At 34.8% G+C, this 13,272-nt stretch overlaps 1 protein-coding gene across 1 annotated transcript; it reads right to left on the reverse strand.

Annotated features, from left to right (window-relative positions):
- Positions 1–638: 638 nt before the first annotated feature.
- On the reverse strand, positions 639–2,632 carry LOC111796017. Its single transcript, XM_023678698.1, has 4 exons — positions 2,123–2,632; positions 1,850–2,036; positions 1,231–1,324; positions 639–1,146 (listed from the first exon to the last, which is right to left on the reverse strand). Exons 1-4 carry the CDS (start codon positions 2,476–2,478, stop codon positions 851–853), a joined length of 933 nt encoding a protein of 310 aa, XP_023534466.1. The 5' UTR covers positions 2,479–2,632; the 3' UTR covers positions 639–850.
- Between the last annotated feature and the right edge of the window lie 10,640 nt (positions 2,633–13,272).

Below are 13,272 nucleotides of genomic sequence, written 5' to 3' on the forward strand. Positions count from 1 at the left end.
TCAAACACCATGTACAAGTGTTTTATCAAATTATAGAAATTAATTTTAAAATTTTATTGGATAAATTATTTAACACTAATTTTTTACTTTTAAATATTGGACCAAACATTTAATTTTTTTTTTTTTAAAGATCAACTTATTTTATGCTAGTGGTAAACTATCAACTTTTTATTAAGTTATAAACTAAATTATAAAAAAAAAAAAACACTGTTAATTATAAAGAGTATCGGGCCCTTTTCAAAACCTTTAATATTACTTTTTCACCTTGAAATCTCTTTTTTTTTTTTCATTCGTCCATATGAGTATTTTATTGAGAACTTACATGAATTTAGTAGATCTTTTTAGGATCTTCAGTGTTTTGTAATATTTATATTTAGAATAAATCTGAAATTTGTAAAATAAAACATTATACAAAGTAGCTATTTTTTTCATTCGTCCAAAAATAACAAGATCCTCAGTTTTGTAATATTTATATTTATTTATATTTAGAATTAATCTGAAATTTGTAACATAAAACATTATATAAAGTAGCTCGAAAATAACAAGATCCTCAGTGTTTTGTAATATTTATTTAGAATAAACCTGAAATTTGTGAAATAAAACATTATACAAAGTAGCTCGAAAATAACAACAAATGATGTAGTTCAGGAGCTATATGAAATCTGCGTTCACACATGAGTACCTCGAAAATCCTATTTCTTAAAAACAGAGCACTAAAAACGTCCTACAAAAGCAACATATGAACAAAAATATGCATATAACTTGAGTTAAAAGAAAGTTCAGAACTTAGAAGAAAAAGAAAAAAGAAGAAGATTTGATGTCGTCAAATTCATGGGAGGAAAGCCTTACTTTATGTATGAGCTCGACTCACCATCACCACAAGCAGCACAACAATGGATATCAAGAACGATGTTCTAAGCTTCTCCTCAAACACATCCCTTCCTTCTCCTCTCCTTTTCTCCCCATCACCATCATCATCCTTCCCACTCTCAAACATCTGCTTCATCACCTCTCTCATTCTCTCAATTACTTCCATCACTCTCCCCTTCATGTTCTTCAAAATCCACACCACGACGTTTGTCGGTTCATCGGAACCCTTATCATCGGGAGAGCTTTCCAACAAATTCCCGACAGTGTCGTCTTTTGCTGCAAGCAAAGAGAAAACAACAGTTTGATTGATGACCCCATGACAATGGATTCTTTTGTTGGGAATGGTATTAAAACACCAACCTTCGTAGAATGACTTCCTCAGCTGTTGCACAGCTTCATTGTTCATAATCGCATCCCAAACCGCTTTATCCGATGATACCGACATAACCATTCTCTAAATGCAACATGTTATCATATATGATAGGATCCTTTTTACAAATCTCGAGACTTGAGTTGAGATATATAACAACAAGATATGATCCTTTTACAAATTTTGAGACTCGATATAGATATACCACATCATGATATCATATGATATGCTCATTTTACAAATATTGAGACTCGAGTTTAGATATACAACAACATGATATGATATGATCCTTCTACAAATTTCGAGACCCGATATAGATATACAACAACATAATATGATATGATCCTTTTAGAAATCTCGAGACTCGAGATTAAATGGTCAGATCTCTTTCACCTGACATTTGTCGTATTAAAATAATTGTTATTAAACTCATAGGAATTTTAATTAATACCATTTATATTCAACTAACCTAATTAATAGCAAAGTACCCAAATAAATAATTTAATCATTTTACCATTCTACTATTTTATTTTATTTTATTTTTAATTATTTTCCAATGGGCATTTTCATGATATATTTAAAGATGGAGGAGCAAATAGCAAAAGTCACCTGAACTGAAGGGTCAGTCTGCAATAATTGAAAAGCATCATAAACCCTTTCAACGCCACGCGCGCCCAATTGCAGCTCCAAACACGGCTCAATCCAATCCACCTCCGACCCAACTGGAGAAGCCCGGTTTACCAAACCCGTATACATCCCGACCCGACCCAGTTCATCCTTCTCTTGGCCAAAAACCCTAAACTCGAGAAATTCACAGCGCCGGCAATGAGAATCCTATCGAATAATCTCAATAAAGTTAAAAAAAAAAATTGGAATTCGTACTGGTTAATTGCAGAGACGGCGCCTTGAACCTCATCCAAGGAAGGAACGGACCATCCATTTGCGTCCTCCTCAGAAACCCTAGCGATGTTTTCGGTCTCGATTCCGTCCTCAGAAATCCACTCGAACTCATCGCAGTAGGGATTGCAGAAATGCCAGCCGGCGGAAAGCGGAGAGTGGCTAAGAGAAGAGCTCAACGACAGGCCGTGGAAATTAGCGGAACCGCCGTGCCGGTGCGTGGCTCGGGAACTGGACTTCGGAGAGGAAGGTCGGTTCGCGACACCGGCACTGGCGACGCCGGCTCTGGAAACTGCTCGACCGGCGGTTCTGATGATGTTTCCGGCGCTTAGAGGTCCCATGATTTTGGTACTGAAGGTGGGGATTGATGGGTAAGTTGTTGGTTGGTTTATCGTAGCTCGATCGTTGTGCTATTCTTGGAAGTGGATAAAGCTGAGAATCTGTGTCCATCGCCGTTACTGTTGTTTATATTTTGGTTTCATTATGGGCTCGGTTTGTCCTTGTTCTTCTTCTTGGGTTGGGATTTTATCTATACCTTTCCTAACCCAACAGGCAAGGTTATTACTCTATTGTGTTTATTTCATCCATTCCGACTACCCAACCATTTGTATTTGATTTGGGTCACGCCAATTTTTTGAAAACTAAAGATACAATCCAATTTTTGGGGTTACGTTTGTTGGGTCAATTCGACAAACTCGAAAAATAAGGTTACAACTAAAACTCTCCTGTATTTTTTTTAAAAAATTAAGAATATTTAACTGTTTGCAACCGATATTTGAATTTTATGAAATTTTAACTATTAATATAATAGGTATTATGCATAAGTGTAGCATTTATTTTCGTTAGAGAAGGATGCGATCTCTAAAAGGAAGTTACTCGCTTAAAGGAGAAGTCATAAATATCTTTTATATTCCTGTTTCTTTGAGTTTCCTTATCCTAAAATCCAAATGTCTTCCTATTATATTTATATTCTCATACCCAACCTTTTACCTCCCTTGAAAACGATTTTCTCTCCAAACTTTCCTTCGGAACGTTGGGGTTGCTCTTCGGAGGAAGAATCATGTAGAAGTAAGGCATTGATGTTGGGAACATTGTGCCAAAAAAGGTTGACCGTCGGAAATCGGTGTTGAGGACGTTGTGGGATTGTCGGCGCGTCGCCGGAATCGGGGAGGTGGAAACTAGAGTTTCGTCGCTTGTCGGGTAAGGAAGGCAAGGTTTTTGGAATAGGGTCGAGCCGCAGACGCACACCCAGCAGCTCCAGCAGCTTCACATGCGTACACAGTGCGGGTCGGCTCGCACGTGTACGAAATCGGCTCGGCTCCGTCAAATCCCGCAGCTCAGCTTGGCGGCTTAGTTGGTCGGCTCTGCAGCTCGGTATCACTATAATATATCGATTCCAAGGTTTTCGGCCCTTCCGAAGCCGTTTCTGCCCATAGTTTTACCATTCGAGGTCAGTATGGTTCTTAAACGTTAAGGACAGATTAGGTTGGGGGGTTTATTTTGATAAATAGCATGAGGTTTAACTAGGGTATATTATGAAAGGTTCCTAAGTTTTTATGTGATTATCATAGGACGTATTTAACCACTGGAATTAGCTCGTTGTGAGTGACTTCAACCAAGACCATCGAGGTAAGTGACCTTACTGTTGGAGTTAGCTTACTACGTGTTGTATGATGGTGCGTGCCCTGTAGCCCCTGCATGCACCATATTTATGTGATATGATTATGTGATGTATAGATTGTGTTGACTGTAGCTTGTGTATGTTATGTGTTGTATGAATTATGTTGACTGTTGACTATTTATGTTATGTGAAGTCATGAATGAGATGTTAGTATTATATGCCATGAATATGTTGATCGATGTCATAGATACACGTAGAATTATCGAGTCATGTCATGAGATGTTTATGCAATTGGAATGTTTATGTAATATGCCATGTAATGTAAGTCATGTGAGATGTCATGTGATGTAAGAAACGTAAATGCGATGTTAGCACTGCTTATGTAATGCCATGTTAGATATGTTAAGGGACCTCATGCATATATGTATGTCACGTGCATCGAGATTCTTCCCCTTTATGATACGAAAGAACGAATTACGATATTTATGTTCGCCATGATATCATGCGGGCCCTTTTCTGTTCTGTGGTGTCCGGCAACGTGTAATACATTATGTCCGACCAAGCTAGGCCCAGGGGGTACATATATGAGCCTGCCTGGTGGGTCCATGTACACGTACATCGGCCATGTGTGAAGGAGTACCACACATCCAACCCTACCTGGAATAGAAAAGCGCCCAAGGCTATGAAAAGTTTATGAAAAGTTAGGTCCCACTCATATGTTGCATGTGTTTGCATTCCTAACCCCAACAGTGGGGTGACTTACTGATTATTTCATAAAATACTCAAGCCACGTGCTACCTACATTTTTCAGGTAAAGGCAAGGCGCCAATATACGGTTGACGGCGGAGCTGAGGACACCATGGAAGTTGGAGATAGGATGTTTTAGGAGTTTACTTCTATTAGACTGTTTTAATGTTATATCATTGAGTATGGTTTTATTTAGATTTATTTTAAATTCAGTTGTTGAAGGTTTATTTTCAAAGTGTAGGTTTTGTTTGGATTTATGAATCTTTATGAAAGAATTTGTTTTGTTTGCAAGGTTATTTATGATGAGATTCCGCGTAATGAATTATGAATGCATGGGTGACGTCACTAATTAGATTAAAGAAAATTAGGGGCGTTACAATAAATATGATTTTTTTAAATAACTAAAAAAAAAATTCGGTAATCTAACCCAATCCTATTTGAATTGTTCGAGTTGCAACACAACCAGATTGATTTAAAAGATTTTTCCAACTCAATATATAATATAATGCTTTAATAAGTTAAACATTTCATATGCTACATTCAGTGTTAAGTGTATGAGATCCCACATTAGTTGGAGAGAGTAACGAAATATTCTTTACAAGGGTATAGAAACCTCTCCTTAGTAGACGCATTTTAAAACCGTGAAACTAACGTGATACGTAACGGGCCAAAGCGGACAATATCTACTGGCGGTGAAATTGGACTTTTACAAATTGTATCAGAACTAGACACCAGATGGTGTGCTAGCGAGAACACTGAGTCTCCAAAGGAGTAGATTGTGAGATCCCACGTCTATTGGAGAAGGAAAACGTGGGTTGTTATTGTTTTTTGATAAGTATGAATATGAAGCAAGAGAAACGTCTCCCATGATTGTTAGAGCAAAACAAAGGCATTGACGTTGCCTGGTGGTGCTTCTCATTTGGGTGAGTTTTTTTTTTGCTTGGAGTAGACCAAAGTCTCCTCTTATTTGTTGTTAAGAACTAGGACACACCCTTCATCCACTCCAACCAGTCTCCATTACCATTCGTTAGCGATCCAAAGGCATAAATCTGAGGGAGTTCTTCAAGAAAAAGGAGGAAACTCCAGCATCAACAATGAATGGCATCCACCTCCATCACTATCACTCTTATGTCCAAACAACTCGAGCGTTGATCAAAAACCTTGCAAAGTATGTCAAAGGTGTTAGAATAGACCGGCTAGTTACAACTCAGAATCAAAATTCAATTGTGGGTTGATATCAAAATTCCCTCAAGTTTTATTAGTGTTGTGTGTCCGACACCTCTATTTGGAGAAATCTACCCCTCAAGCAAGAACCAAGTTCATATGTAAGTGTTAGGATCGCACAACAACGTACACGCTCGATTTAGATGAACACAAAGAACAGGATAAAGAAAATTGCAAAGAGAACTCTGGCTAAAAGGATTTTTATTGANCGAAGCCGTTTCTGCCCATAGTTTTACCATTCGAGGTCAGTATGGTTCTTAAACGTTAAGGACAGATTAGGTTGGGGGGTTTATTTTGATAAATAGCATGAGGTTTAACTAGGGTATATTATGAAAGGTTCCTAAGTTTTTATGTGATTATCATAGGACGTATTTAACCACTGGAATTAGCTCGTTGTGAGTGACTTCAACCAAGACCATCGAGGTAAGTGACCTTACTGTTGGAGTTAGCTTACTACGTGTTGTATGATGGTGCGTGCCCTGTAGCCCCTGCATGCACCATATTTATGTGATATGATTATGTGATGTATAGATTGTGTTGACTGTAGCTTGTGTATGTTATGTGTTGTATGAATTATGTTGACTGTTGACTATTTATGTTATGTGAAGTCATGAATGAGATGTTAGTATTATATGCCATGAATATGTTGATCGATGTCATAGATACACGTAGAATTATCGAGTCATGTCATGAGATGTTTATGCAATTGGAATGTTTATGTAATATGCCATGTAATGTAAGTCATGTGAGATGTCATGTGATGTAAGAAACGTAAATGCGATGTTAGCACTGCTTATGTAATGCCATGTTAGATATGTTAAGGGACCTCATGCATATATGTATGTCACGTGCATCGAGATTCTTCCCCTTTATGATACGAAAGAACGAATTACGATATTTATGTTCGCCATGATATCATGCGGGCCCTTTTCTGTTCTGTGGTGTCCGGCAACGTGTAATACATTATGTCCGACCAAGCTAGGCCCAGGGGGTACATATATGAGCCTGCCTGGTGGGTCCATGTACACGTACATCGGCCATGTGTGAAGGAGTACCACACATCCAACCCTACCTGGAATAGAAAAGCGCCCAAGGCTATGAAAAGTTTATGAAAAGTTAGGTCCCACTCATATGTTGCATGTGTTTGCATTCCTAACCCCAACAGTGGGGTGACTTACTGATTATTTCATAAAATACTCAAGCCACGTGCTACCTACATTTTTCAGGTAAAGGCAAGGCGCCAATATACGGTTGACGGCGGAGCTGAGGACACCATGGAAGTTGGAGATAGGATGTTTTAGGAGTTTACTTCTATTAGACTGTTTTAATGTTATATCATTGAGTATGGTTTTATTTAGATTTATTTTAAATTCAGTTGTTGAAGGTTTATTTTCAAAGTGTAGGTTTTGTTTGGATTTATGAATCTTTATGAAAGAATTTGTTTTGTTTGCAAGGTTATTTATGATGAGATTCCGCGTAATGAATTATGAATGCATGGGTGACGTCACTAATTAGATTAAAGAAAATTAGGGGCGTTACAATAAATATGATTTTTTTAAATAACTAAAAAAAAAATTCGGTAATCTAACCCAATCCTATTTGAATTGTTCGAGTTGCAACACAACCAGATTGATTTAAAAGATTTTTCCAACTCAATATATAATATAATGCTTTAATAAGTTAAACATTTCATATGCTACATTCAGTGTTAAGTGTATGAGATCCCACATTAGTTGGAGAGAGTAACGAAATATTCTTTACAAGGGTATAGAAACCTCTCCTTAGTAGACGCATTTTAAAACCGTGAAACTAACGTGATACGTAACGGGCCAAAGCGGACAATATCTACTGGCGGTGAAATTGGACTTTTACAAATTGTATCAGAACTAGACACCAGATGGTGTGCTAGCGAGAACACTGAGTCTCCAAAGGAGTAGATTGTGAGATCCCACGTCTATTGGAGAAGGAAAACGTGGGTTGTTATTGTTTTTTGATAAGTATGAATATGAAGCAAGAGAAACGTCTCCCATGATTGTTAGAGCAAAACAAAGGCATTGACGTTGCCTGGTGGTGCTTCTCATTTGGGTGAGTTTTTTTTTTGCTTGGAGTAGACCAAAGTCTCCTCTTATTTGTTGTTAAGAACTAGGACACACCCTTCATCCACTCCAACCAGTCTCCATTACCATTCGTTAGCGATCCAAAGGCATAAATCTGAGGGAGTTCTTCAAGAAAAAGGAGGAAACTCCAGCATCAACAATGAATGGCATCCACCTCCATCACTATCACTCTTATGTCCAAACAACTCGAGCGTTGATCAAAAACCTTGCAAAGTATGTCAAAGGTGTTAGAATAGACCGGCTAGTTACAACTCAGAATCAAAATTCAATTGTGGGTTGATATCAAAATTCCCTCAAGTTTTATTAGTGTTGTGTGTCCGACACCTCTATTTGGAGAAATCTACCCCTCAAGCAAGAACCAAGTTCATATGTAAGTGTTAGGATCGCACAACAACGTACACGCTCGATTTAGATGAACACAAAGAACAGGATAAAGAAAATTGCAAAGAGAACTCTGGCTAAAAGGATTTTTATTGATGACTTTAGGTATATACAACCAGAGAGACTACAGAGAATAGAGAGTACATCTACAAAGCCGTATATATATATGGTTCAGTCTACTAAATATAGCTTTACCAGATTTAACCATCTACTGTATATAGCTATTTATCATATATATATATATATATATATATATATATATATATATATATATATATAGTACCAAATATAGCTTTACCGTATATAGCCATTGACCAACCTATAAATATAGGGAGAAAACTCCATAAGTTAACAGTAACGACTTGGAGGTTGAATGTGGGGAGTAGATGGAATAGAAAGCACACCAAGTTGAGCGTCTACTAAAAAAACCATTCGCATTAGAGGAACATTGTCAATGATTGCAAGTAGTTGTCAGGTGTCAGACAAGACAAGCATCAGCCAAGTACTAAGTTGACATGACCACAATGTAAGTCCTTATGAGAAGCGATACTACTATAAGGAGTGAGCACACTGTATTCCTACCCCAAACCCCAAAAAAGCGACAAACCCTGAAATGAGTATGTGGCAATGGGAAGGGGAGTGAGGATGGGTCTCCATTGGACCAAATGGGGTATTGAGACAAATTACATATGAAGATATGGACTAAAAGTTGACTAAGAACAGAGAAAGATATGGGCAAAATAAGTGGACACAACTCAAAAATCAACACCCAATATAGAATATGGGCCTCCAAAATTCAACGAATGAGCTATTTATTACAAGTAGCAACACAAAAACTAGCCTCTTTTTTTATGAATATTTGCAAAGATCGTAAATCCCAGCAGCTATGATGAATACACTGTTAGAACACATAGTGGTTGGAGATCAAATGAATGAATATATATATACATGTAAGGTCCAAATTGTATGTGAATTTGTGGAGAAGGGGAGAGGTTAAGTTCAAAACCAGACATCATTACAGTTGCAGTTTGACATATGAAAAGAAGAGGGGATGGTAAGGGGCTCACAAAGTTTTGTTCCACTCATCTATTAAATTATAGGCCACAAACCATTTGTTGTGTGGCTGTGGCTTTTGCTTTGAAGCGGACATCTCACCTATCACGTCTCGAGCTCACCGTTTGCAAATATTATCGGTTTTAGCTTTAATGTAACACAATCAGCCTTATGATTTTAAAACGTGTAACAGTTCAACCTCATCACTAGTAGATATTGTCTTCTTTCAGCTTTTCATCTTGGGTTTCTCCTCAAGACTTTTAAAACGAGTATGCTAGAGAGAAGTTTTCACACCCTTATAAAGAATGTTTTGTTTCCCTCACCAACTGATGTCACATGTCACAATCCACCCCTCTTCAGGGCTTAGCGTTCTTGATGGCACACCGTCCAGTGTCTAACTCTGATACCATTTGTAACAGTCCAAGTCCAGTGGCTAGAGTCTTTACTCGCACACCGTCAAGGCCTAGCATTCTCGTTGGCACTTATTCCATTATCCAATTGATGTTGGACCTTCAGTCCACCCCCTTCGGAGCCCAGCGTCCTTGCTGGCACACCGCCTCGTGTCCATCCCTTTACGAGACTCAACCTCTTCGCTGGCACATCGCCTAGTGTCTAACTCTTGTAACATTTGTAACGGTCGAAGCCAGGCCTGAAAGGGAAAGTCCTAAGAGAACAATATCTGCTAGTAGTGGGTTTAGGCTGTTACATTCCCGATTTTAAAATGTGTTTACTAAGAATAAGTTTCCACACCCTTATACACAAGGAATGTTTCGTTCCCCTCTCCAACCGAAATAAGATCTCCCACTTTTTAAAACTGTAGACTAAATTTGAAGAATTATACCAAACATACTCAATATAGAACGAGATTAGGAGTGGGGTAAAAAGTTGTGCGACCCGTTAATTGTAAGCCATTGATGTTGGAAAGGTCGAAACGAAATGATATGGTATGATGATGCGCTCCATTAAACAACCGTTGTTGTGTCCAATTCCAAACCAAAGGATCACAAAAAAGAGAATAGAAAGAATAAGAAAAATAAAGTGAGCAAAAAGATAGAACAACAACACCACCATGATGATGATGATGGAGATCAACATTTTCCACCACCAATTATTTATTTTAATTTTTTATTTAATTAATTAAAACATAAACACTATTCCATAGTCAAACCTTATTCCATCATCCTCGATACCCCTTTTCTTCCTCTTAACTCATTCCAAAAATTTTATTATATATATTCTCAAATAATTAAAAATATTTAATTTCTAATTCACTATTATTATTATTATTATTATTATTATTTTTGTTATAATTATAAACACCCACCAAACATTCCATAAACCAAATATTTTAAGGTGCTTTAGAAGAATATTTAAATAGTATTATTTTTTTTTTCTTTTCTTTTTCAATGTTCTTCAAATAAAATAAAATATATTTTCAAAAGTTATATTTTAATCAAAATTTTATTCTAGAAAAAAAAAGTGGATGGTTAAGGAGTGGTCCAAAATTAAAGTAGAGGAATAAATAAATAATCATAGTAATAGTAATAATAATAATAATAATAATTCTCAATTTTAAAATCGTGAAAGTCACAATACAAAACATTTTCACTTGAAATTCCTTTTTTCCTTTTTAATATTTATTTGGATTCTTAGAATCATCATTTAATCTTCCTATTTAAAATACATTCCCACTATGTTTTGTTCCCCATAGATTATAACTTTTAATCCTATAATTTTATTTTTTTTTAAAAAAAATCATATTCATCATAATTATCCCCAAAGTAATTAAAAAAATGAAATTTATAAATAAATAAATAAAAACAATAAATAAATATGTTTGGGACGTGGACATAAAATCAACAATATACACTGATTTTATTAATGTATTCCAAAATTTAATTAATTTTAGGGAGTCAAATTAAAATAATAATAATAATAATTAGAAATTCAATAAATTGGGCTGGCTTGTTGTCTTGCCGCCTACATCGCCGTGTAAGATTGGACTCGAGTCTAGGCGTTGTCAAATAAATAAATATAATAATAAATAAATAAATAAAAGAGATTCCAAATTAATGGGACTAAGATAAGTAATTAAAAGATGTTAAGAACGTGATTAAGTATTAATGGCCGAAGCATTCTCTGATTATGCTCATCCCCCCACCATTCTCTTTTTTTTTTTTTTTTTTTTTTCAAATTTAATATTTTTAACTTTATGTATATTATTTTCTGAATTAATTGACATAAAATTGGTATTAATATTATTTTATTATTATGAAGACGTCACCTTTTTTCAAACTATTTTTTAAATGCCTCTGAATATATTTTTTAAAATTATCTTCGTGAGTACGATAATGTTATTATAATGGCTGTCATTGGTCGTGAGTTTTATTTCAAAACAAAACAAAAATTATATTGGTAATATATATATATATATATATATATATATATTTGTTTGTTTTAAATGCTTTTCGTTGCAAGATGGTGTTAAGACTTTTTGTATGATTTAATTTAACATTAAATCTCTCAATTATTGCAGATTTATAATTGTATTAAATATTCAGAACTTTTTAAAATAATTTAATTCTATTGACTTCGATAAATGGATGAATATCTCAAATTGTTAACTCCAATAAATAAAATAATTTTTGTTTAAGAATTCTTAAACTTACCCTTTATATCTTTTTCTACCCGAAGCGTTTTAAAATTTTGAGATAACAAAATAAGAATATATTCAAAATAACTTTTTTTTTTTTTTATTTCTTATCTTCATAATACATCGCAATTATTTTGCATTATGCGATAGCGATGAATTATTTGAAAGTTTTATTTCTCTCGAATATTTTCAACTATCTAACTTGTCATATAGCTAGCCGTGTCTTGTTTCTATCAATAAAAGTTGAGTCTTATAAAGGACGCCATCAGATCAATTTTATTTTTATTTTCTACCAACTCATGTCAATAAAATATTTAATTTCAGGCTTTACCTTTTCACTTTTGCTCTTTTACATTTGCCTTCAATCACAATAACCTTTTTTTTTTTTACTTTTTTTTTTCTTTTTAATGAATTAATTTTTGTAATTAAATGAAATCAATCGATATTAATAAACATAAAATACGAGGTTAAATTGTAAATATATATACTTTTTTAATTTCATAATTAATGATAGTTGAATTTATTGTTTAATAAGAATTATTTAAATTAAGAAATTAAATTAGAAAAAGATGATAATAACCCATAAACATTGTGTGTGTACGTTAATAAAACCATTAGCAATAAAATAAAAGCAATAACTAAATTATTGTTTCAACCATTAATAAAAGAAATTGAACATGCATAATTTAAGAATTAGTGGAAGGTTCAAAATTCCAAGTCCACGTATTTTTTTCGTTAAAAAAAATTAAAATAAAATAAAACAAACTCATTTTTGGCCGTTTATTTCTTTCTCACTCCTATGAGTACTTAGAAGGATGGTTTATGAAAAGCATTGACAATCATGAATTAATAATTTAAAAAATAAAAAAAATAATAATTAGCTATAGCACGATGAAATTAATTTAATTAACACTCCCACAACACAATCAAGTAAATGAATTTTTTCATTTTTTTAATATATAATGAACAAAAAAGGACAGAGATTAGATCTATCGAGGATAGGAAATGTAATCTTCGTCCGTGGAGAAATTCTCCCCTCCCTCCACTCTCTCTCTCATTCCTTGTTTAAACGAGCATTTTCCACCCCTAAATGGGGTGAGTCCTAGTGAGGCTCGATCTCACAAATTAAATAAATATCTCTAAAACAAAATATAGTTCACTGTTCTAAGTACACTTAATTTTAAAGTATTTAGAGTTGAGTCAACCGAAAGAAAGGTGCACCTTGTTGATATAAGTACTACCTATACAAAAAAATTCAGTATTTCCTATCTGTAATTTCGTATCATCAAGTCACGTGATCCATCTACGATCGAGGGAAACAAAAATGACGAGAAGAAAA

This window comes from Cucurbita pepo, chromosome LG05, assembly GCF_002806865.2.
Source record: "Cucurbita pepo subsp. pepo cultivar mu-cu-16 chromosome LG05, ASM280686v2, whole genome shotgun sequence".
NCBI classification, from domain to species: domain Eukaryota; kingdom Viridiplantae; phylum Streptophyta; class Magnoliopsida; order Cucurbitales; family Cucurbitaceae; genus Cucurbita; species Cucurbita pepo.

Excerpts from the sequence above, each read along its gene's own strand:
- LOC111796017 (XM_023678698.1), bottom strand. The coding sequence starts at position 2,478 with ATGGGACCTCTAAGCGCCGGAAACATCATCAGAACCGCCGGTCGAGCA. Across the intron at positions 2,037-2,122 it reads GCCGTCTCTGCAATTAACCA|GGTTTTTGGCCAAGAGAAGG; the intron begins GTACGAATTCCA and ends TCTCGAGTTTAG. Across the intron at positions 1,325-1,849 it reads AGACTGACCCTTCAGTTCAG|AGAATGGTTATGTCGGTATC; the intron begins GTGACTTTTGCT and ends TGTTGCATTTAG.